Source organism: Tubulanus polymorphus, chromosome 6 (assembly GCF_964204645.1).
Source record: "Tubulanus polymorphus chromosome 6, tnTubPoly1.2, whole genome shotgun sequence".
In the NCBI taxonomy this organism is placed as follows: Eukaryota; Metazoa; Nemertea; class Palaeonemertea; order Tubulaniformes; family Tubulanidae; genus Tubulanus; species Tubulanus polymorphus.
This window is the reverse complement of record NC_134030.1, coordinates 15038701-15066389: the sequence shown is the minus strand read 5'-3', so window position 1 is coordinate 15066389 and position 27689 is coordinate 15038701. Positions and strand designations below refer to the sequence as shown.

The following is a 27689-nucleotide window of genomic DNA, read 5'->3' as shown; positions in this document are numbered from 1 at the left end:
AATATTGCAAGTCTGAGCGTCAACGTACTCACATATGGCTAACCTGTAGAAATCACCGTACAGTCACGTACAGGTAACAACAGCGTTTTAAGTATTAAGTGAGTACGACAAGCCTACCATGCCTATGTACTACAAACACAACTTTTTCCCTCTCGTCGGCCCTACAGTGATGTTACTATAACTGGTGCCATTTTAATATGGATAGGATTTGGTCAGGACTAGCCTAAAGTCTAATTCAGTCTATGTACTAATTCACTCGATAGGCCTATTTTTAAAACAATACAGTGAAATATTCACACGCAGAAAGGCTAATTGATTTGAGCCATGTGATTAAGTTTGGCCAGGCCTTCTCTGACCTGCTGACATTAATAGTCAAACCAAAACGTTCATGTGGTCACGGCTTGTATTACCAGAAATCATTGTAGGCCTGTACATTTTGCTGTTCGTAGGTACGGTATACCGATTTCTCCATTCTTGACTGATAAGTGTACGGTACAGCTGTACGCATTATATAATTGTTCCAATGGGAATAGGGCCTATTGATTGGGCTTATTATTTCCTGCTTTAGAGTACTGAAATAAACCTAATGTTCATTCAAATATCCAACATCGGTGAAAGTTTGATTAATACTGTATACATGTACTGTAGGTTTTCATGTTGTATGAATATTTTGCAGTTCAAATGGGTATGATGCTGATTCCAATGTCAAACGCATGAAGTTAGATGGTCAAGGACAGTCAACACCAAGATATCTCTCTTCGACCGATGTTGTACCATAGAAGATCTGATTCTTTCAACTCAAGGAAAGTGATTCAACACAATCGACATAACACTGGAATAGGTTTGCAGTAACTAACCGTTCATTTCATTTAGTCCTATGTACTTTTTAGCCAATTTGGATTTGATTGTAATTGAAACTCTGGAACTGTTAACAAAAGACAAGTAAGACAAGTTGAAAAAACACAAGTTATGCTTGATTCTCATGTTCAAATTTAATTCAAATTTATTTTATTACATCATATTTACAAAGCATATCATTGGTTCATACAGTAATAAAAATTAGGGCAGAACAAATATTATTACAGAAACTCCAAAAAGGCAATGAATTTCTATGACTAAATGAACATTATTTTTAGCCCACTTGGGACTTTAGTCCCAGCGGGCTATTGCGTTCACTTTTCGTCCGTCGTCCGTCCGTAGACGGAAATCAGTTATTTTAGGAAGTTTTGAAGACGCTTCAATGTAATGTCTTGATATTTGGGTTTCACATGTATCTACCCTAGACACATCTTCAGCTCAAAAACTGGCCCTGTCAGAATCAAGATGGCCGACTGGCAGCCATTGTTGTTCGCCAAAATCAACACTTTTTACACATTTTTGAACTTTTTGAGGGAAATTTTGAAGATGCTTTGATCAATTACCTTGATCTTTCGGATATATGTGAATGCCCCTGGGCCCATCAGCATAACAAAAATTGGGATACGGACTCAAGATGGCCGTCCTATGACCTTTTTTAGTGCCCAAAAATGTCAATTTTGGCCCGAATTCTGAGTTTGCCATTTCTCATTGCAATTTGTGATGGGTATTCTTTGAAAAGGGATGTTTTATACCTTTGATACCTGAATTGTTAGATTGTTGAGCATTTGGAACCACTTCCCAAGTGGGCATGGTGTCCCTGGACCCCTAGTTCTAATAACTCAGATCAAGAGTGACTCTCCCGTTTATTAGGAAACACTAGTGGAATAGGTTTGATTTACACACATGTTGCAGGTATCAATTGTTTATCACTGTAGAATTTGTAATCCATAAAAGCCAAAATCAACATCAGCCGGAAACCCAGACCAAATCAATTCATAATTTATTGATTGAATCTACACTACGATATATGTATTTATTCAAATATTTCAATAAAAATATTAACTTCTTAAATCTTATCTATTCTAAATCATAATACGTTCTTATCTGTGAATTCACTCAATCTATCGGCTCAGCAGGTGCTTAAGATGAGTTCTTAATAGGACAGATCCATTTTTAAGGATGGTGATAATACAGTATCATGATGTTTGAATGCCAAAATAAGTGCCTGGTCAAATATATTGATATTTGTGATTGTACGTCCACGTATGTTCGGTTTCAAAGCTGAATCATATTTGACGTTTACACAGTGGTTGCATATTAGGTTCGAATCTGTCAATGCATTTTATTCTATGTATCGATATTTCAATTTACTACAATTCCCATCATTCTGAATGGCTTTACAGAAAACCCGTCATCGCTGCTTTGCAGCTATATTTTCGATTTTATTTTCGGTGTCATTGAAATTCGTAAATAAAGGTTCAATTGTCATTGTACTTAGCATAGCTTAGATTGGGTTTCATATTTCTACATTTTCTACAAGGAGGCCTTAAAGGTAGAGGTCAAAACTTGGTTTACATTCTCAAGTTGCTGGAGACTACCATCTGCCTTCATACCTCGATTGGTCTGGCCTATGAGAGTCGAACAACATTTTCACATACACAGGCTTGGCTTTAGTGTAGATGAAGGCTAGGCACTGCACATTGTGGATTAACTGGAACTCTAAACTCTCAAAATGAAACGAGTCAACAAGAAAGATCCAATAATTGAACGTTTATCTAACTATATTAATTAACAGCTTAAGAGATATACATTATACATTATACACAAAAGAAATCAGTTCTACATTTTATCCGAATCAAGCGTTAAAGCCACAGATTCGCTTAGCTTGGGCTTGAATTCTGGTTCCATTGCTTCGTATTCTATTGAAATCCCCTTCGTTACCTCGGAATATCGCTTAGCTTTTAAAGACTACAAATTTGCTCCCAGGAAAACCAAGTAAAGCGGGGTACAACTGTACATCAGCTGTTGACTTATTTTTCTCTGGTTGAATCAAGTTATTACTGAATGAAATATAATCACTGCTGCTACAAGAAGTCTTTTCTCGGTATCTGTATGTCCATCTTAGCAAATCAACTTGGTCCATGATTCCTCCTTTTATAGATAAACTAAAAATAAGAATTGTTACATTTTTCTCACAGATGCTATGTCATTTCTTTAAAAAACCTGATGATTTTCTCACCACAGATTTTTTCAGCGTTTTTCGTGAATTCCCTGAAATTTCAGCTTTTTTCGGAAATTCCCTGAAATTTCAGCGTTTTCTTTTCGGCATTTCAGCGTTTCAGTATTTCAGCTTTTCAGCGAAGTTCAGGAACCGTAACCTAAATCTGTGGTCCTCCCAATCAACATGGTCATTGAGAACATTCGCCGGCAGATGTAAAACATTATCCACCTGATACCTTACTACAGTATAATCTACTAATGATTTAAGGCCAATGGGCTTCTTGTCTCGTCGTGTGAAATTCACTGTATCGAGGTTTCACTGTAAATCGTTTTTATTTTCCTTTTTAATTAATTCGAAAGACGGCATTCAGGGAATAAATAGTCTTGTACAAATAAGAGATGAAAATTATTATGTATGATAATAGTCCAGAAAAAAACAGGGTTTTCTGTGCAAGTAGCAGAAAACCGTAATAATAATCAACAGAATAACAATAGGGCTTTATGTTGCAGAAAATCTGACTCCAATATATCATCCGTCGTAATGAGCAAAATTGATTTTACAAAGATATAATACATTTTAGACAAAATCGGTGATAAGCTGTATTTGTGGCGGGTGCAGGGATGCAGACGAAGGGTCAACCGAAGCAGTAAAAAAAAGATGGAACACAGCTATTCGAATGTAAGTGTGACGATCACTAGAATCTAAGATGAAATACAACCAAAGCCCACTTAATCTGGAGCGTATGGGACCGACAGTATTCGTTTCAGTGCGAAAAAGCTTAGAAGATCTATTCAATCAGCAAAACATCGAACCCATTAGCACACGGGAATACACTATGCAGTGTCTATTATTCCTCAAAAAAGAGAATTTATCACGATACTGAATAGCTCATTCCCAATTCATGTTCACGTGTTTTAAGTTTCAAGTGTAATTTTGTAGTGAATAGCACTAAGGCTTTCATATGATAAGATATTTGATGAGGTGTGCCACCAAAATTATTTCCCTTTGGCCTTCAAAATTCAGCCAACTTACTTGGATTCAAGTGAGCACTCAGATTCGTCATGTTCATACTCAACATACCCGAGAATATCAATTTGGAAGAATGTTGATTTCTTTACGGTATTCTGAAGAATTGGATCGATATCTAGTCTATCGTAAACTATTGGGTTAGAATCCCACTTCAACCTTTTTTGTCGAGCAGACGAAAAAAGTGTTAGGGTTGATTCGGGTGGCTTGCAGTGTATAAGGAAAGGTTGATGCGGGTGGCCTGCGCGTTTATGGTATAAACATTCAATAAGTTGTAAAACGTGATTAAGATAATTTATGACTGAGTCTATTCATTTGGTTAATGAAAAATCTCAGGTACGGTATATGATTTATTCGTGGGGTATGTTGCTCTCGTACTGTAAGTAGTTTCACTGTCAACAAGTTGAACCGGCGTTGTTATAATTTTAGATTGTGCGGTGGCGAAGGTAACAATACGAAGAAACCGAGGACAAAATGAATTCAAAATTTGCCCACTAATTTGTTGATTCTCTAAGGAATTGTTTCTACTTAATAAGAAGGCAATTTTTAACATATAAATGTCAATTTTTCCCGCGTAAGTTTGAAAATACATGAATGTTTTCAAGCAAAATTATGAGTTTTTTCTTGCCCGATACTCCGAAATCGTGTTTATAGGGAACATATAATCTCTATCACAACATTGATGAACATTATTTGAGGTGTTTCAGATGGAGAGCCGCTTACGTTTTAGCGAACCATTTTGAAACAACTCGCCTGGCCACGGAAGTCAAAACGGAGAATTAAGGTAAAGTCGTCGTACCCTGTATCAAGCATCCTCGCTTGCCAGGGGTCCAGTATCACTCCCAAACTCGCTTCCACCAGCCCCCTGGCCTCACGAAGCGTGATTTCATTACTGGCGCTGTTGCGCATGACGTCATATATCGATTTGCGAAATACTTCCTTGTTCGGTAAAACGTTCGCTGATTGGTCCATTTAACGGGAAAACCAACAGAAGTCTACTGTCGGTTTGTTACAAGCGCTGTGATTGGTACGACCGGATTCTGGTCGGCTAGTAACGACTCCAACGACTCGTGAGGTCAAGGGGTTCGGGGAACAGCTTTAGCGTAATGGGTTCGAATCCCTTGACGGGTGAAGATGTATATCAAGGTCTACCTCGCGATTATGTTTTGTAAAATTGAGATGTTATTTCAGCACCTTAGATTAAACACTTATGTAAATTTTTCTATATATTATTTCCTAGCTTTCCTGATAAAATTGATAATAATAATAGCATTTATTTTCATACCGCTCCTCACTTCAATTAAGAGAGGTTTAAATAAAATAGGTACAGGTACATCATCATTACATTTAAAAAAAAGTTTATTTAAAAAGGTAAGTTTTCAGACAAGACCTCACGCCAAATTCACGGTGTTGTCATATTGCGAACAACGGAATTGATGAATTTTCCAAAAACATGGAATCTTTACTTAAAATACTAATAGGCTTTTGCGTGGTGATACCTTCTGTCGGACAAGGCATCGGACCCATTTCTTCATCACTGGGTAGAGTATGTGATAATTTGTTATCCACCAGTCAACAACCTAACGATACTTTTAAAACGGAGAACCTAGGCCATACGTGTTTTGCGACTCTGTGATACAGAATATCGCTGTACTTATGAGTGATGAAATCCAAAGGCGTTTTTATTTATGATTAATTCATTTTGACAGAGGAGCAGCCAATGATGTGGTATTTCCGATTTTATATGATAATTTTCAAAATTTTCAAATGATGATTGACTGGAGTGGGAGGAGTCTTGCAGCAACACTCTGTACCAGCCGCAGGAGTTTGTTTATATACATACCATTCGTTGCAATAAACAACTCGAAGACGATCAAGTAGTCATGACACTACGTATTTAATTCATCAAGGCTAACTTTTGATTTCGGGGAAAAATCTATCTCAAAATTGATATCTAGGGAACAAGATGCTGTATAAGCAAACGGTGAAAATTTGAAGAAAATCGAATGAAAATGAAAGAAGTTGTCATTTTTTGATAACCAAAACACATTTATTAATCCAAGAAGAACACATATACTTATACTTCATATCCAGGTTAATTAAACAATAAGTTCATAACTATTTCCATTTGTGTCCCATATACTGGTGATTTTCAGGATTCGGATACCAAGTTCTCACTAATTTCAAAACACAATCCGGCATAATATCTCTCCGATGCCACACAGTGTTTTTTCGTGTTGGATCACTTTCAAGGCATGCTATCTTCTTTTCTTTGTAACGATTATCACTAAATGCGCCTCGATGGAATAACATTGTCCAAAACCTCTTGTATACAACTTTTCTCCTACGTGGATTTAATTCGTCTGGTTGTTCACAGTTTTCCTCCCACCATAACTGTTTATTTGAAATATCTGTGACACACGGTCGACAAAAGCAATGTTCACATTTCACCTCGTCTTCATCCTGGTCAATGTGAAATGGATTATCAATTTCGTCTACCCCACTCATTTCTGAAGTAGAAGTAGCAATTTCAACGTCCCAACCATTGAAATTCATAAATCCTCGGATTATCTCTTCTTGATCAGGAGTCACTATAATAGCGAATACTTTTTTCGTGCTAAAACTTGTATCATTCTCTTCTGTCTCCATCATAGAAGACACTTGATTTGGTGTATATTCATCGTTCCTCGAAGTTTCATCCATTTCACAGACACTTGAGTCAATAACACGGGTGCTGGAATTTGCGTTCATTTTTCTCAGAGCTCTCTTGGGCAAATGACTGAGACACTGCATACAAAAAGACACAACACATATAATGCTTGGTAACATAAGTAATTACCCTAGTTTACTTCGAAGGCAATTATATGCCTTTTGCATTTTGACATAAACTAACGGTATGAAAGTTATGATTATAACACAGCAACAGCCCATTAAAAAGAAATATATCGAAACGTATGTGTCAGTGTGCCCTGGCCAATGACTCCTTGAAGAATTTTTCATATCATTTGAGAAAGTCACAACTACAACATGGATATTCCAGGCCCAAGCTCCGCAAAAAAACGTGCAAAAAACTTTCGAATTGAAATAGGAGGAGATGAAAGTATCAAAGAAACAATAATGAACAAGTTCAAAAAAGTTAAAAAACCTAATTTTTGAACAAACTGGGCGACCAGTAAGCAATGCTGCTGTAATGGAGAATTTATTGGATTGCTGGATATTAAAAAAATCCTACGATGATTTGAATTTGAAGGCGAACAGTTATGTGGAAACTCCGAAAGACAAAGTAAACCAGAAACTTTTCATTACATGTGAAGATGCTTTTAAAACCGCATTGGACATTGGATGTCTTCATGGTCGTTTTTGTGACAGTCCAATTGAAATTAAAAAAATTTACCACTATGGACACGTCGCTAAAATTCACTTACGTTGTCAGCGGAAGATCGGATATCATAATTATAAGTAATAGGGATAATAGGCTTTCAGATCAAAGGTCGAAGGGTCGAGCTCATTAAAAAACAAAACATTAAAAGTAATTTAAAACTATAATATATCGCTACCGCTCCGCTCCGCGACCAATTGATTTATTTACAATACACAAATTCATAATCAAATATATTTTAATAATAATAATTATTCTATTATTCAACTGAAATACACACGGTTATGAAAATATATTATAGTTTTAAATTACTTTTAATATTTGTTATTAATGAACTCGACCATTCAACCTTTAACCTGAAAGCCCATTACCCCTATTACTCTTAAAATAATCATGTGAATGAATAACATTTAAATTGACAGATTATTCAATATAAAGGTATATATTTACAACATTATTTCAATATTCATATTTGTGTGAGTTAGATTTTTAAACATTAAAAGTGTTAGTAAAGTGTGATTGAAATAATGCATAGCTGTTTATACTAGAACATGATTCTATTTGAGCCTATATACATTTCATGTAATGAACGATTGAATAAATCTATAAATTCACAGCTGTTACAGCTGTTACTATGACGCCGAGACATATGAGTCATTATTACAAACGTGGAGAGAACACTCTAGAACCGGAACCAGATGACGTGGCAAGAAATGAACAGGCGCTGTAACATTGTGCTCAGGATATTCTATCTATCGAAACGAAATTAGGAGTTTATAGTTTACAATTCTAAATCTAAATGTAAGTACTGTTTTTTGTAGTTATTAGGGCTATTAAATATGAAACCTTTAGATATATTTAAGTGTATTTAGTATATCTTTTAGATGGCTAGAGTTGCCGCTAATATCTTTTAGATTAATAAAACGCCATACGCATCAAGAAGTGATAGAGAAACTCAAGATACTCTTTCTGACTGAGGAATCAACAGCAATGGGGATATCGAACCAATAGAAATTAGCACAAGAAACACAAGAATCGCAAAAAGATCGACGAAGAAACTATATAAGAATTTCAAAAACATTAAGACTCCAATGATTAAGTTTAACATTTGTTGATGTAGTTAAATATTTACCAGCAATTGAAAAATGCTTGTAATTATAAATTGTATTTATAGAAATCAAATGATGTATTGGAAGAAACGACTGAACAACTTGTATAATGTATTGTGTAAATCTGTTTGGTGAATTTTTATGTTCAGTCGTTTCTATTATGATTAACGCATGCGCATTGATCCAAACCGGGCTTGAATGCCCGGTCTTGCTCAGTGGTATTATTTAGATATCAAGGAATCGAAACTGACTTATCAAAAGCAGCGAGGAATGAAAAAGGATGACGTTGGTCGAAGAAATGGAAGAGGATTCTAAAATATTAACCAATTTAGTAAAAAAATATGTATAATAAATGGAACCAGAACAACCACAAACTATCAATATTACAAATAACACTTCTGGTGTTATAAATATATACTACAAGAAGTGTTCTAAATGTGAATTAGATAAATTAGCTTTAACAGAATATAGTAAGCGTAAGATTAGCAAAGATGGTTTTCAATATTGTTGTAAAACTTGTTTTAAACTATATACCAAACAATATCGAGAAGATAATATAGAACATTATAATTATTATATGGCAGAATATATGAGAGAAAGATATCAAACAGATCTTAATTTTAGATTGAAACAATGCTTACGATCTAGATTAACACAATTATTCAACAAAGAAACACATTATGAAACACTATCTAATCTATTGGGTTGTTCAGATGAATTCTTAAAATCATGGATTATATATCAATTCGATGATAAAATGAATATAGATAATTATGGTAAATACTTTCATATTGATCACGTGTTGCCGATTTCTAAATTTGACATGAATGATGAATACAATAAAAAACTTATTTGGAATTGGAAGAATCTAAGACCTTTAGAAAAGAAGGAAAACATAATTAAATATAATAAACTAGATTTACAGTTATATTTAGAACAGTTAACAAAGGCAAAGAAATTTATTGATCAATGGAACAATGATCCAAATAATGAACAATACGTTGAGTCTTTAATGAGTGGTTAAAGAATAATAGATTTTAAATAAAAAATATTTAAAAAACAATAACTTCAACTAGCTAGTGAATTCTATTATATTTTTAATATTTTCTTTTCAAAAAAGAATACTTTATATCACAAATAAAAAATACTAAAAAAACAATAACTAATACTAAAATTCTTTACCTTTAACTAACTAGTATTAACCCAAAGAGATACTAGTATCATTTGAAGAATACTTATAATATTTTTTTTGCTTTTTTTCTCTAATATAAATGTCAAAGAAATCTAATAAGAATAGTATTGATATTGAAAAGACATTAGATGATTTGGGTATAAGTGATAATAAAGATACAGTTGTAACTAATTGCGCTCAAGTTAATTGTAATATTGATTATGAATACTATTTATATTGTAAGCATCATCTAGAACTATTGATTGCCGGTGGAAAAACTAAAGATTTTTTAAATAGAATTATTACTTTTCAAGAATTAGATGCTATGAAACCAAATAAAGTAATAAAATATTTTAAGATTTATGAAGAGGCAAGATTAGCCCGAATAAATGATTCTATTTCAGATGGTATTGTCAAATGTTATTCTAAGTTATGTAACCAGTTAATACCAATTGATGATGAAAATAAATTATATTGTGATTTGAAAAACGACTACTTAGTTATGACTGAATTACAAAAATGGGTTGGTTATGCTTCATTTCAATTAGGATCGGTTATGACATTAATTTCTACTGGCGTCATTACATTTCCGAATATCAAACCTATGGAATATAAATCAGGTAAGAATGAAACAGATGTACTACAACCAAACCGTGAAACAGAAAATGAATCAGAACAAAAATTAACTAAAATAAATGAGTGATGGAGTTAAGAAAAAGGCTAGATCCGAGAAACAAATTAGATGGGCAAGAGAATTAGGTAAAAGATCTTCAGAATTAAAAAAAGCTAAGAAAAAGAAATTAACTGATATAAATGAATCACCTGATATTGATTCAAATAATAATCCATCTAATTCTTCTAATGCTGGAAGTAATTATAAATTATATATTACAATTGGATTAGTAACAGTTATTATATTATCCGGTGTAATATATAAATCAAAATTCAAATCTGATGATAAAGATGATTCCAATGACAATAAACCTATTATACCAGAAAATAAGTCAAATCATAAAGCCATTGAAACTAAATCTAAATTATTATTAATGGATTAAAATAAGATGAAAAAAGAACAATATTTAAGAGATATATATTATAACCCAGAAAGTGAAGTATCATATTCTAACGTTACAGAATTATGGAATAAAATTAAATCTGATATAGAAAATGGTGATATAAAATATACTGAATTGAAATCATGGTTACAAAATCAACCAACATATCAAATACACAAGAAAATGGATAAAACTTATTTAACAAGAAAAGTTATGGTTTCATATATCGATCAACAATGGCAAGCTGATTTAATTGACATGAAGAACTTAGAGGAATACAACAAAGGATATTTCTGGATACTGAATGTTATAGACATATTCAGTAGATACGCATGGTCAATTCCAATCAAAAATAAAACTGGAATAGAAGTGACATATGCTTTTAAATCTATATTTAAAGAAGCTATTCCAGATAAGATACAATTTGATGAAGGTAAGGAATTCTATAACAAACATTTCAAAAAACTATTATCTGATAACGATGTAGAATATTTTTCAACACACTCAGATAAAAAAGCATCTATTATAGAAAGGTTTAATAAAACATTGAAAACTAGAATGCGGAAATATTTTACTGCTAATGAAACATATAAATATATCGATGTGTTAGATGATTTAGTGAAAGGTTATAATAATTCTAAACATAGTTCTATAAATATGAAACCTATACAAGCTAGAAAAGAAGATAATTCAGAAATAGTTTGGAATAATTTATATGGGGCGTGTGTTACACATGATTTCGGAGAACCTAAATTTAAAATTGGACAACACGTTAGAATATCTAAATATAGAAAAACATTTTATAAAGGTTATACTCCTAATTTTACAGAAGAAATATTCAAGATTAAAAAGATAATAATAACTAAACCTTTTGTTTATAAATTAGAAGATCTAAAAGATGAAGAAATATTAGGTTATTTCTATGAACAAGAATTATCACTTGTACCAAATCCAGATGAAATAGAATACAAAATAGAAAAAGTATTGAAAACAAAAACTCTTAAAGGAAAAAATTATTCTTAGGTGAAATATAAAGGATATGATGATAAATTCAGTGAATGGATTTTATCTAGTAAAATTAAAAGAATAAATGAATAAAGATTTATTTATATTTGAACCGCATAATATGTTAGTTACTGGTGTAACCAACTGTGGTAAAACACATTTCATATTAGATTTGTTAGAAACTATTTATAAGAATCATTTTGATAATATAATATTATTCTGTCCTACTTATGAAATGAATAAAACATATAATAGAGACATAGATAAGATAAAAAAGTTTATTATGTTAGACCCTAAAACAGTAAAAGAAAATTTAGATAATTGTATTAAAATAGCAATTGATACTTATAAAGGATCAAATACATTATTCATTATAGATGATTGCGCAAATTTACATGATTCAAAAGTTAGAGAAAGTGAGTTATGTTATTTAGCTTTCTCTGGAAGAAATTTTGGGATAACAACATGGATTTTAAATCAAAAATATAATTCAATTGTTAAAGACTTTAGAGAAAACATTAGATTTCTAGTTTTATTCTACAATAACGATAGAAAATCTATGCAACAATCATTGGAAGAAAATCAAATCATACCTACTGAATTACATGATGAATATATGAATAAATTAAAGAATAATAAAGGTTCAAAATTATTACTGAGACTACAATTTCCCTATGAATATAAGTTTATAAAATAACTATTTATATATCTATCTATCTAATGTGTATTAAATACGTATTAGATACGTATTAAATACATTAATACTTAAAACCCCATTTTTAAAATAAATATTATTCATATAATTTTCAACCAATTTATTTTTATTTTTTTCAACTAATATATGAATAAGTTTGAAAATAATAAAGGTTATTTATTATTACTGAGGTTTCAATATAAATTTAAAAAAGAAATATAATTTAAGGTATTTTCAAATAATACGTATTAGATACGTATTAGATACGTATTAGATACGTATTAGATATGTATTAGATACCTTAAATACTAAAAACCCCCTTTTTTATTTAATATTATTTTATACAATTTTCAACTAATATTATTATTTGAGTTAAATATAATTAATATCTTAATCACTTTCACTATCATACCCTAACAATTTTCTCAAATTCTCTACCGAATCTTCTTCTAATTCTTCATTATTTTTATACTTATTCTTCACCCTTTTTACCGTATCTTCATATATAATTGGTTTATCGATATACTTATTAGTCATCTCAACTATATCTTTATTTTCTGATTTAAGTTTCATAGAATCTTTATTATCAAAATGCTTATCTGTAACTATATCACCATGTCGGTGCCATACGGCGCCATTTTCATTATCATCTTTCTTAGTGTTAGACCTTAATAAAGGTCGAACGGTCGAGCCCATTAAAAAACAAATATTAAAAGTAATTAAAAAACTATAATATATTTTCATAACCGCGTGCATTTTATATCAAAACTAAATATTTATTATAAGATATCAATAATATAAAAAGCATATTGTATTAAATCAATTGGTCGCTCCGCTTCGCTACCGCTCCGCTCCACGACCAATTGATTTAATTACAATACACAAATTTAAATAATCAAATATATTCAAATGATAATAATTATTCTATTATTCAACCGAAATGCACGCGGTTATGAAAATATATTATAGTTTTTTAATTACTTTTAATATTTGTTATTAATGAACTCGATCATTAAACCTTTAACCCGAAACAACTAAACCCCTATTACTCTTAAAATATTCACATATATATGAATAACATTTAAATCATTGAACTTCTAAAATCAATTTTAATAAAAAATATAGTATTAAAATGGAAGCAAATAAATACTACTGCCCAACATGTAATATCGATATAGACAAGTCTCAAAAAGCAAGACACAATAAAACTATAACACATTTGTTTTTAGTCCAGTTGGTTAAAGCAAAGACATTTATCGAATTAAGGAACTCAACACATGGTGAAAAATATGTTGAATCGTTATAAACACCCGATAATACTCAGCTATATAGTTGGTTGTATTAGCTCTAGTAAACATATGTTACCAGCTTATATTTCAATTGTAAAGAGTTAATTAATTTCATTAATCTAAATGCTTTTATTATTGTTTTTTTCAACTTCAACACGTTGTGTATACAGCGAACGTAGCGAATCACAAATCTCATAATTTACAAGTCTCAACACGCTTGTTCTAGATGTTTATACTAGAACATGATTCTATTTGGGCCTATATACATTCAATGTACAGAGCCATAGAATAAATCTATAAATTCACAGCTGTTACAGTTGTTACTATAACAACGAGACATTATGACTCATAATATTACAAACTGTGCTGGAACTCTGAATAGAGATGACGCGTCATAATCAGAAACGTGTAGAGAATATTCTAGAAAGGCGCGCCGGAACTAGATGACGGGATATACGCTGTAATATTGTGCTCAGGATATTCTATCTTTCGAAACGAAATTAGGAGTTTATAGTTTACAATTATAAATCTAAATGTAAGTACTGTTTGTTGTAGTTATTAAGGCTATTAAATATGAAACCTTTAGATATATTTAAGCGTATTTAGAATATCTTTTAGATAGTTAGAGTTACCGCTAATATCTTTTAGATTAGTAAAACGCCATACGCATCAAGAAGTGATAGAGAAACTCAAGATACTCTTTCTGACTGAGGAATCAACAGCAATGGATATCAAACCAATAGAAATTAACACAAGAAACACAAGAATCGCCCAAAAGATCGTCGAAGAAACTATATAAGAATTTCAAAAACATTAAGACTCCAATGATTAAGTTTAACATTTGTTGATGTAGTTAAATATTTACCAGCAATTGAAAAAATGTTTGTAATTATAAATTGTATTTATAGAAATCAAATGATGTATTGGAAGAAACGACCGAACAACTTGTATAATGTATTGTGTAAATCTGATTGATGAATTTTTATGTTCGGTCGTTTCTATTCAGAATGAATATATAATTATAATTAGCGCATGCGCATTAAGCAAAAGCGCTCCTATAAGAGCGGTTTTACCTAATGCGAACACGTTTTGATATTTTATGTCGGTCGTTTCTATTTACATAATTATATATTCATTATGTAAATATAATTATGATTAACGCATGCGCATTGATCAAAAACGCTCCTATAAGAGCGGTTTTGCCTAGTGTACATGCGTTTGAATTTTCTATGTTCGGTCGTTTCTATTTCTAGAATGAATATATAATTATGATTAGCGCATGCGCATTGATCAAAAGCGCGCACGAATGCGCGGTTTTACCTAATGTGAACACGTTTTGATATTTTCTGTGTTCGGTCGTTTCTATTTTACAGAATTTACAGAATGAATATATAATTATGATTAGCGCATGCGCATTGATCAAAAGCGCGCATGAATGCGCGGTTTTGCCCAGTGGTATTATTTAGATATCAAGGAATCGAAACTGACTTATCAAAAACAGCGAGGAATGAAAAAGGATGACGTTAGTCGGAGAAATGGAAGAGGATTCTAAAATTATTAACCAATTTAGTAAAAAAAATACATATAATAAATGGAACCAGAACAACCACAAACTATCAATATTACAAATAACACTGGCGTTATAAACATATACTACAAGAAGTGTTCTAAATGTGAATTAGATAAATTAGCTATAACAGAATTTAGTAAGCGTAAGATTAGCAAAGATGGTTTTCAAAATTGTTGTAAAACTTGTGCTAAACTATACACCAAACAATATCGAGAAGATAATATAAAACATTATAATTATTATATGACAAAATATATGAGAGAAAGATATCAAACAGATCTTAATTTTAGATTGAAACAATGCTTAAGGACTTGAATAACACAATTATTCAACAAAGAAACACATTCAGAAACACTATCTAATTTGTTGGGTTGTTCAGATGAATTTCTCAAATCATGGATAATATTTCAATTCGATGATAAAATGAATATAGATAATTATGGGGATTATTACCACATTGATCACGTGTTACCAATATCTAAATTTAACATGAATGATGAATATAATAAAAAACTTATTTGGAATTGGAAGAATCTAAGACCTCTTGAAAAGAAAGAAAATATAATTAAATCTAATAAACTAGATTTACAGTTATATTTGAATCAACTGGATAAAGCAAAAAAATTTATTGAATTATGGAATTCAACACATAATGAACAATACGTTGAGTCTTTAATGAGTGGTTAAAGAATAATAGATTTTAAATAAAATATAATAAAAATTACATACCTTCAACTATCTATTATTTCTATTATATTTTTGATACTTTTTTTTCAAAAGAGAATACTTTATATTTTAAATAGATTCAAATAGAAATTCTTTAAATTCAAATAGCTAGTATCAGTAGTCAATACTAAAATTCTTTACCTTTTACTAAGCTAGTATTAATCTAAAGAGATACTGGTATCATTTTATAATACTTATAATATTTTTCTTATTAAATTTCTCTAATATAAATGTCAAAGAAATCTAATAAGAATAGTATTGATATTGAAAAGACATTAGATGATTTGGGTATAAGTGATAATAAAGATACAGTTGCAACTAATTGTGCTCAAGTTAATAACAATATAGATTATGAATACTATTTATATTGTAAGCATCATCTTGAATTATTAATTGCTGGTGGGAAATCTAAGGACTTCTTAGGAAAAATAATAACTTTTCAAGAACTAGACTCTATGAAACCCGATAAAGTAATAAAATATTTTAAGATTTATGAAGAGGCAAGATTAGCTAGAATAAACGACTCTATAAGTGATGGTATTATCAAATGTTATTCAAAATTATGTAAGCAGTTAATACCAATTGATGATGAAAATAAATTATATAATGATTTGAAAAATGACTATTTAGTTATGACTGAATTACAAAAATGGGTTGGATATGCTTCATTTCAATTAGGATCGGTTATGACATTGATTTCTACTGGAGTTATAACATTTTCAAACATCAAACCTATGGAATATAAATCAGGTAAGAACGAAACAGATGTACTACAACCAAACGTTGAAACAGAAGATGAATCAGAACAAAAATTAACTAAAATAAATGAGTGATGGAGTTAAGAAAAAGGCTAGATCAGAGAAACAAATTAAATGGGCAAGAGAATTAGGTAAAAGATCATCAGAATTAAAAAAAGCTAAGAAAAAGAAATTAACTGATATAAATGAATCACCTGGTATTGATTCAAATAATAATCCATCTAATTCTTCTAATAGTGGAAGAAATAATTACTTATATATTACAATTGGGTTAGTAACAGTTATTATATTATCCGGTGTAATATACAAATCAAAATTCAAATCTGACGATAAAGATGATCGGAAACTTAGTTATCCATGTACAGACAATAAACCACCAGAAAATAAATCAAATGAAAATAAATCTAAAATATTATTAATGGATTAAAATATGATGAAAAAAGAACAATATTTAAGAGATTTATATTATAACCCAGAAAGTGAAGTATCATATTCTAACGTTTCAGAATTATGGAATAAAATTAAATCCGATAATAGTGATATAAAATATAGTGAATTAAAATCATGGTTACAAAATCAACCCACATATCAAATTCATAAAAAGATGGATAAAAAATATTTAACAAGAAAAGTTATGGTTTCATATATTGACCAACAATGGCAAGCTGATTTAATTGACATGAAGAACTTAGAAGAATACAACAAAGGATATTTTTGGATACTGAATGTTATAGACATATTCAGTAGATACGCATGGAGTATCCCGATTAAAAATAAAACTGGTATAGAAGTAACAAATGCTTTTAAATCTATATTTAAAGAAGCTATCCCAGATAAAATACAATTTGATGAAGGTAAAGAATTTTATAACAAACATTTTAAAAAACTATTATCTGATAACGATGTAGAATATTTTTCAACACATTCAGATAAAAAAGCATCTGTTATAGAAAGATTTAATAAAACATTGAAAACTAGAATGTGGAAATATTTCACCGCTAATGAAACATATAAATATATCGATGTGTTAGATGATTTAGTGAAAGGTTATAATAATTCTAAACATAGTTCTATAAATATGAAACCCATACAAGCTAGAAAAGAAGATAATTCGGAAATAGTTTGGAATAATTTATATGGAGCATTTGTTACACATGATTTCGGTGAACCTAAATTTAAGATAGGACAACACGTTAGAATTTCTAAATATCGAAAAACATTTTATAAAGGTTATACCCCTAATTTTACTGAAGAAATATTTAAAATTAAAAAGATAATATTAACTAAACCATTTGTTTATAAACTAGAAGATCTAAAAGATGAAGAAATATTAGGTTATTTTTATGAACAAGAATTATCATTAGTACCAAATCCAGATGAAATAGAATACAAAATAGAAAAAGTATTGAAAACAAAAACTCTTAAAGGAAAAAAGTATTCTTTGGTGAAATATAAAGGATATGATGATAAATTTAATGAATGGATTTTATCTAGTAAAATTAAAAGAATAAATGAATAAAGATTTATTTATATTTGAACCACATAATATGTTAGTTACTGGAGTTACAAATTGTGGTAAAACACATTTCATATTAGATTTGTTAGAAACTATTTATAAGAATCATTTTGATAATATAATATTATTCTGTCCTACATATGAAATGAATAAAACATATAATAGAGATATAGTTAAGATAAAAAAGTTTATTATATTAGACCCTAAAATAGTAAAAGAAAATTTAGATAATTGTATAAAAATTGTATTAGATATTTATAAAGGATCAAATACATTATTTATTATTGATGATTGCGCAAATTTACATGATTCTAAAATTAGAGAAAGTGAGTTATGTTATTTAGCTTTCTCTGGTAGACATTTTGGGATAACAACATGGGTTTTAAATCAGAAATATAATTCAATTGTGAAAGATTTTAGAGAGAATATAAGATTTCTAGTTTTATTCTACAACAAAGATAGAAAATCTATGCAACAATCATTGGAAGAAAATCAAATTATACCTACTGAATTACATGATGAATATATGAATAAATTAAAAAATAATAAAGGTTCAAAATTATTACTGAGATTACAATTTCCTTATGAATATAAATTTATAAAATAACTATTTGTATACCTATGTATTAGATACCCTAATACCTAATACCCCATTAGATACCCTAATACCTGATACCCTAATACCTGATACCCTATTAGATACCCTAATACCTGATACCCCATTAGATACCTTGAATAATTAAAACCCTTTTTTTATTTAATATTATTTTATACAATTTTCAACTTTTATTATTCAAGTTTTAGATAATCAATTTCTGAATCACTTTCACTATCAGACGGTCTTAACAACATATTTAAATGCTCTACCGAATCTACATCAACATCTTTATAATTTTTTTTCACCTTTTTCACCTTTTTTACCACACCACCAATAGTTGTTTCATTTTTAAACTTATTCATCCAATCAAATTTATCATTATTTTCTACTTTAAGTTTTATAGAATCTTTATTATCAATATGTTTAACTGTAACTATATCATCATGTGGGTGTATGGCATCATTTTCATTATCATCTTTATTAGTGTTTGCTCCTAATATTTCATTTACAGTGTTTGATCCTAATATTTCATTAGCATCAGTTAAATCTAATTCATCTTTATTAGGTGTTGCTAATAATAAATCTTCATATATTTTTTCACCATTTACTTTTTTATTTGAAACAAACTTTGTAACATATCTAAATGGGTGTTCTATAAATTCTCTTAAACCAACACGTTCTATAACATTAGTAATATGTGAATTTGTATTCATATGTTTATTCCAATTTGATGGAGCGTTTGAAAATTCACCATTACAATAACCACAATAATTTCTATTTTCACTAACATTTAATATTATTGCATTATTAGATGTAGAAGGTATTACGTTATTAGATGTAGTAGGTATTACAGATGTAGTAGGTATTACGTTATTAGATGTAGTAGGTATTACGCTATTAGATGTAGAAGGTATTACAGATGTAGTAGTAGGTATTACAGGTGTAGTAGGTATTACATTATTATCAATTACACTATTATTAACAACACCACTTTTATTATTATTGATTTCTATCAGTTTAGTTTTATAATTTTTAAAAATAGGATCAAATATCAAAGCTATATTACAAGGTATTACATAATATAAACCATCATTATTTTCATGTGTATCGATGTATGGAATATGTTTATATACTTTACCTCCTTCCATTTATTATATATATTTTTATTAAAGTTAAAATTTTAATACATAACACTATCTAATTGTGAATTTACAATATTTAATTGCGCGTCAGATATAATATAAATGTGCATTTTAAAATTTTTGATTCCCTTTTTCTTTGTCATGAATAATTGTATTCCATCTTAAGTGTTTTGTAGTTTTTTTCCAGAACCATGTAATGAATTATCTTCAGTTGTTCTAAAATCTAACCATAATGCATATTTATTACCGGTATAATAATCAATTTGATTAATGTTACAATTTTCAAATGATTTTACTTTTTCATTCATAAAATGTTTTTTAATTTCTACCCATTGATCTATCATTCTCATTCCTTGACAAAATATTTTATTCGCTATACCTTCGATAGTTATTTCTACTTTTGTTATTTCATGATTATAATAATTGTCAACATTTATTGCGCCATTAGTATACGTTCCAATAGTAAAAAATATTAATATACCTTTAATAGATCTTCTTGGGAAGTTAATATTCTCATTTATTATTTCATCATTTGCATTAATAGTTACAGTTTTAAATTTATCAATATAATCATATAATAATGAAAATCCTTGATTGTATTGAGTTTGAATTGTTCTAGCAATATTTTCATCAGTTACTGTATCATATTCTAAACATATATTCGATAATTTATAACTCATATCTTTATTAACGCTAGATATTACAATTTCATTTACAGGAGCAAATGTTATCTCAAATATAATATCTTCTTGAATTGCGTATTTATATAAAGGTGCATTATTATTTATCAATTCAAAGTCTAATGGAATTTTATATTTGCTTCCATATATACTTTTTATCAATTTACCTACATCATTTGTTAATATTGCGCTATTAGCTTCTGATCTTAATTTATTTTGGTTTTCTAATTGAATTCCTTGAAATATCATATTATTTCTATTTTCTTTAGTTAACCATAAATCTTTATAATGCATAAATAAATTATAATCATCTAATGAGAAAACTGTTTCCGGACCAATCTTTATTGTTAACTTTTTAATCAAATATCTTCCAACATTATCAACGACATAATTATTATTATTACCGATTACTTTTATATCAGCTGATAAATAAATACTATTTGGAACATAAAAAGTATTTTGTGTTAATCGAGGGATTCTAACGTATAAAGTTTCATCGGGATTAATATTTGAAGGGTTATGAGTAATTATATGATGTGATCTTTCTGCTTTAATAGCATTAGATATTCTAGAAATCTTAGAAGGACTTATATAACTCCCACTCATTTATTTAACAAAAAAATTAATTATTTATTTTTTGATATCATGGTTTACTTGATATTTTTTGATATCATATTTACTAAACCAAAAATAATAGCACTTACAACTGTAATTAAAAATAAAATAATATGTTCAGCAGCAAAGTTAAGAATATTACCTGCAGATTTTAAAACAAAACCAACAATTGAAGCAATAACTCCTGGTAGTGCTGCAGCAGATTTTTTAGATAGTTCCCATAAATATTTTGCTAATTTCTTTAAACCATCTTTAACTTCATCTTGTATAGAATTATTACCTGGAGGTTTATCTGGTTTATTGGGAGTGGGAGTAGGAGTAGATTTTAAAGCATTTGATATAGCTAAACCAATTGTTGTAAATAACATAGTTACAGCTGTTAGAATTGAAAGAATTGTTATTCCTTCTAATTTAAATAATAACTTTATTCTATCTTTCAATGATATTTTAGAATCTGGTTTTATCAACAAATCTTTAAAAATAACTTTTAATTTTTTAATATGATTAAGATCATATGATTTTAATAATGTATCTCTTTCTTCTTTTTGTAATTTTATGTTATATTCTAAATCATCTATTTCTTTTTCTAAAGCTAACTTTCTGCTTTCATAATCAGCTTCCTCGATTAATTGAAGATCTCTATTTAATTCTAATTGTTTTAATTCTTCATCTACATTAACTAATTCTTTTTCTAATATGGTTATTTTAGAAAATCTCATCTTAATATTAGCAATTTCACCAGCTGATTCTTGTATACCTTTAATTTCTCTACGTGCTTGTTCAGGAAATTCTTTTAATTCTTCATCAGTTAAATCAAGTAATCCTTTTTCTAGTAAAGATTGTATTCGATTTATTCCAGTTTCAGAACCAGATGTATCTGATATACTATTCATCAGTTCTTCTGAATCTCTTAATCTATCAATTTGTTTTTCTAATGTTAATTGTAATTGACTTGAATCATTATCAATTTGTTGAGTGTCTCTTCTCGATGTTTCGGGTGTTGAAGATCTTAATTTATCTAATCGATTTCTATGATCTTCCATTTCTGGATCAAAATCAGTAGGATTTGGATTTTTAAATGGTGAATATTTGTTTATATTAATATTAGGAATTGGTTCTTCTTCATTTATTCTATCGATTGCATTCCATATAATTCTGAGAAATTCTCTACCACCTTTTGAACCTTCAATTGTAGATAATGCTCGCATTCCAGGTTCAAAAATATTTTCTTGACCCATTCTAGATAATTGAATTGATACAGTATTCCTATTTAATTCAAGATTATAATACCATGAATCATTTTTAAATTCTAAATTATTTGTGAAATATGGGTCATCTTTAAAAATTTGTTCTACAACATCTTCAGTATCAATTTCATCTATTACAACTTTTGGTAATAATTCGTTAACAATTGTATCTGTTACTCTAGATTTCATTCTATATAATTCCAAATGTTCATTAGGATATTTTTCTTGTTGTTTTTCTAATAGTTTCATGAATTCTTTTCTTTCTGTTCTAGTTGAAATTCTACCACTTTCAGGAGCTTTTAAATATTTATTTAATTTTTCACGTACTTCGGTATTAATTCCATCATCATCATCATAATCATCTTCACCTAAATTAGTATTATATGCTGATTCATCATCATTATCGATATTAGCACCTGTATCATTATAATCATCATCAATATATCCTTCATTATTATTTCCCATTTCTCCCATTTCATAATCTTCTCCACCTTCTACATCCATTTACATAATAAAAAAATTAAAATTTAAAATATAATATTCCTCCGATTACAATTCCTATACAAGTTATAGCTAATTTAGTATTTTCATGTGATTTATTATCATCATTTAGTTTAATTATATCATGTTGAATTTTATCAGTTCTATTATTTTCTGATGTATTGTAATCTTTTATTTTAGAATCATTATTTAATTTAATATTCTTAGTTTTAGTTTCTGTTGATTGAATATGTTTTTTATTTTTTTCACCTTCCATTAATTTTGGAGCAGTAATAATCTTTTTATTTATATCATTCAATCCAAATGAATTATTTATTGTTGCAGTTTTAATTAGATTATTATAACCAATTATGTTTCCCATCTTCAATACTAAATCATTAGAAATAATTAATAGATTAGGGCCTATACAATAATTAAGTCTTACATGAGATTTATCTAAATAATTTTGATATCTTATAATGTTTTCTGGAATCGATCTATTTTTATCATCATGTATGGAATCTTCAAATAAAACTTTAAACTGTTTCTGCGCATCGAATGAAGTGTTATCATTTCCAATTATTGGGGATCTTGTTTCAACTTGGGCGCCTAAAATACATATCAAATAAATTCTAATAGATTGATTTATTCTTTGTATACCTGATTTTGTAAAACCTTCACCATTTTCTAAAATGAAATTAACCCAACCATTATTATTATCAATTTTATAATTATGATAAGCTGAAATTCTATGCATATAATCAATTCTTTTTATTTCAAACTCTTCACCAACACCTTGCAATTTACCATGCGCTCTAAAATCGGAATTAATATTTATATTAAATTCATTACATATTTTATAAAACGTGGATATATTAATATTATTATCCAATTCTTTAAAATATTTAGACCCGGGTAAAGGACATTCTAATTCATTTAGTATTATTCTGATTTGAAAATATGTGTGAAATCTAAATATTGTGTGAATTAATTTTAAATCAGAATACTTCAAATTTTTATCTAAGTTATTTAAATGATCATTCCAACTTATTCCACATCCTGTTGTTGCACAATAAACAGCAAAATTTAATTGGTTCTGCCAATACTTCATATTAGATTTTACTTTATATATATGATATTCATCTCGAGTAAAAGTAACTTCATATGTATTAAATATATTTTCCATTTTAGAAATAAAAAACTGTGATTCATTAACATAAATTTCTAAATTAGTTAATGAATTTAAAACTATATTTTTATATGTAATATTTTTCTTAAAATCTATTGCCGGAATATTATATTTAATTGATTTATTATATTGGAAAGCTTTTGGAAACCCCATTTATATAATTAAAAAATTAATAATTTATTAATTCTTTTAATAATTTATCTTGTTCTTCAACTGTTATATGACCATTTAAACTTATTATATAATCTAGTGTGTTCTTTAATTTATTAATTTCTTTTATATTAGTTTTGATTTTTTCTTTATTACTTTTTATATTTAATTTTGAACTTATACCAGTTAAAACACTTGAACTTAATCCTAACACACCAATTGATATAGCTAAAGGCGTTAATGGACTGAATATTGCTAGAAATGTTATTACAGAACTAATTGTAACCGAACCACTTATAATCAAATAATATATAATTTAACTTTTTAAATATTTTTTCTTTTTTATCTTTAAGTCACTTTCAAATTCTAATATTTGTTTTTCTAAATATGTTTTTAATTTAGTTTTATTTATATCATGAGGAATAATATCAATACTATCAACTTTATCTTCCATTTATTTAGAAAAAAAATTACTAATTAGTAAACTTATAAGCAACAAATATAACAATAACTGTTCCACCTAAAATCCAAATTATTTCATATTTCTGTTGTTCTTTACTTGGGGTATAATAATCTGATAATTTAGGTTTGTATAGATGTAATTTTTCTTTATTTGTTACTGCGTTATATAAACTCATTGCATCATCAACTGATTGAAAATCTCTATGTGAAATCTTCTGATCATATAATTCTTTATTGATGTAATCCATATAGTTTTGTCTTTTTTCTCTATATTCTTCTGCAGCTTTATTGTATTTCTCTAACGCTAAGTTATGTCTTCTTTGTTCTCCTAATGAACTATTTTTATCAATATGTTTAAATAAATAACCACCACCAGTAAATGCTAAAGCGTTAACAATTGCCGATCCTATAATAGTTATAATTGCAGAAGCCATTTATTTAGCAAAAAAATTATACATTTATATGGGAGGAATATATTTTTGTTTTTCCAAATAATCAATAGTTAAATTAGATAAAGTAACTGCTAACGTTAACTTTAAAATATCATTTATATCAAATCTATCAACATTAACACTTCCCATTTTGAATACTTTTTTTAATACCATTGAATAACCAACAGTTCCAACTGATAGTAATGCGCCATTATATAATCCAGTTATTATCCACTTATTATCACTCATTTATTTATCAAAAAAATTACTATCATCAAAATATTTAGTTATCTTATTTATGATTATTTCAACATTTATTTCATTACTAGTTTTATGATTATCATATATTTTGGATAATATGTTTTTAATATCATCAATAATTCCATCTTCATTTAATTCATAATATTCTAAAGGTGATTTAATTAAATCAATTACTTTTTCTATATTATAATTTTCTCATTTCTTTACCATGTTTAAAATCAAACCCAAAACATATACTCGGTCCAACAGTTATATTCATTTATATAATGAAAAAATTACTCTTTACATCTTATAACTAATTCATAAATTACAGGGAAATTATTTAAATCAATTAAGTATCCATTATGATTTCTAATTTCTAATCTAAAATTATTAAAACGAGGAATGCATGGTTTGAAATCACATTCTGTTAAATTATAATTTATTTGCGTTCCAAATTCTTTAACATTCTTCAATGGTAAAATGTTTAGTAAACCAGAATTACAAGTTATATCTTTAGTTGCTTCGAATGTTTTTGTAGGATCGATTAAATTGCAATAAATATAAAAATGTGTAAATGGCATTATATTTGGTGTAGCATCAGCATTGCGTATCCTTACATCTGGGGTTATTCCTAAAATTTTAGCTAAGGGTTTTTTAACTAGAAATTGATGTTGATCTTCATTACCTAATTTTATTCTTATTTTATCAGAACTATCACTTTTAATCAGTCTTAATCCAAATCCAGCAGATGCACCCATTTTCAACCGAGCTCTTCTATTAATTTCTTGAGCTAATGTTTCTAAATTATATAATCCTGGTTTAAGATAAAGATGAAACCATTTACTTTTATTTCTATCATAAATTAAAAAGACTCTATGTTCAATAGACTTATCCGATACATTGTAAAAAGAATTACATAAACTTATATTTACTAATTTTAAATCTACACAATTCTTGAATTCTCTATCTAATTGTACTAGTAAATTATGTGATTTATAATTTGTAAGTCTTCTAGAATCAACAAATATTCTGTATTCTTTTAATTCCGCCATTTATTTTACGTATTTTCTTATTCGAAATCTATTTCATGGTGCCCTTTTTCATTCTTACCTTTATATACGAAATAGAAATCTCCAGAACATAATTCTTCTAGATCTTCACTTGATAATCTATGAAATCTATCTGGTAAATAAGTTCTGAATTTATATTTATTTCCTTTTAATCCTTCATATTCTAAATGAATTACTAATTTATCTCCATATTTGTTAGTAACTGTTTCAATGTTAGTAATTAAATATTTCTTGTGAATTGTTAATTCTGTTAACTTTTTGAATTTATAATCTACAGATTTTACATTTGTGGTATCTTTAATTCTATCTAAGAATTCATTGTGTACTTGTTTACTCTCCATTTATTATACAAATTTTTATTGAAATTTATTAACACGTTAGAATCCTTTTCATAATTTCATTTTCTTTTGTTTCTTCTCTTTTGAATTTTATATATTCATCTAAATTGCAACCATAGGCGACTGTGTGGATTCCATCATCTAAAATATATCTTTTATCATCAAATGGGTTTAGACTTATCTTCTCTATCTCTTCAATATACATTTCATGATCTTCAGATCTTAAACATTTCATTTTATGTTTTCTAACTTCTTCATTAAATATACAATTGATGTAATCTTTGAAATGAATATTCTTTTCAACAACGCTTTTGGTAATTCCTTTTAACTTTTTAGCTTCATGTTCTTTAGTTTTATAACTATACATTTTAGATCTAATACCTATGAACTCTATCATTTCTTCACCACCTAATTCATCCTTAAACTTACCAGGAACTTTTTTATTATCATTGCTAAATAGTTCATGATTTTTTGGATAGTTACTAAAATCAAAATGGTGATTTAATATTTTTAAATCATCTTTTATATTATCACTTTTTATCTTTAATATATAACTGTCAGTATCTAGATATAACATTTCTATATTTTTTTCTCCAAAATGGGGTTGTAATATGTTATAGTAAAATTGATACATTAATAATTTTGAAATTTCTAGAACCGATGCACC

General features: G+C 28.3%; 1 protein-coding gene across 1 annotated transcript in view; it reads left to right on the top strand.

Moving 5' to 3' along the window:
* The window catches only part of LOC141907583 (uncharacterized), a 36259-nt gene extending 31570 nt beyond the window's left edge, over nucleotides 1-4689 (top strand). Inside the window, exons 5-6 of the mRNA XM_074797266.1 lie at nucleotides 3660-3757; nucleotides 4535-4689. Of these exons, the coding sequence (XP_074653367.1) occupies nucleotides 3660-3757; nucleotides 4535-4583 (147 nt within the window). The 3' untranslated portion in view covers nucleotides 4584-4689. The remainder of the gene's footprint in view (nucleotides 1-3659; nucleotides 3758-4534) is intronic.
* Nucleotides 4690-27689: the final 23000 nt, after the last annotated feature.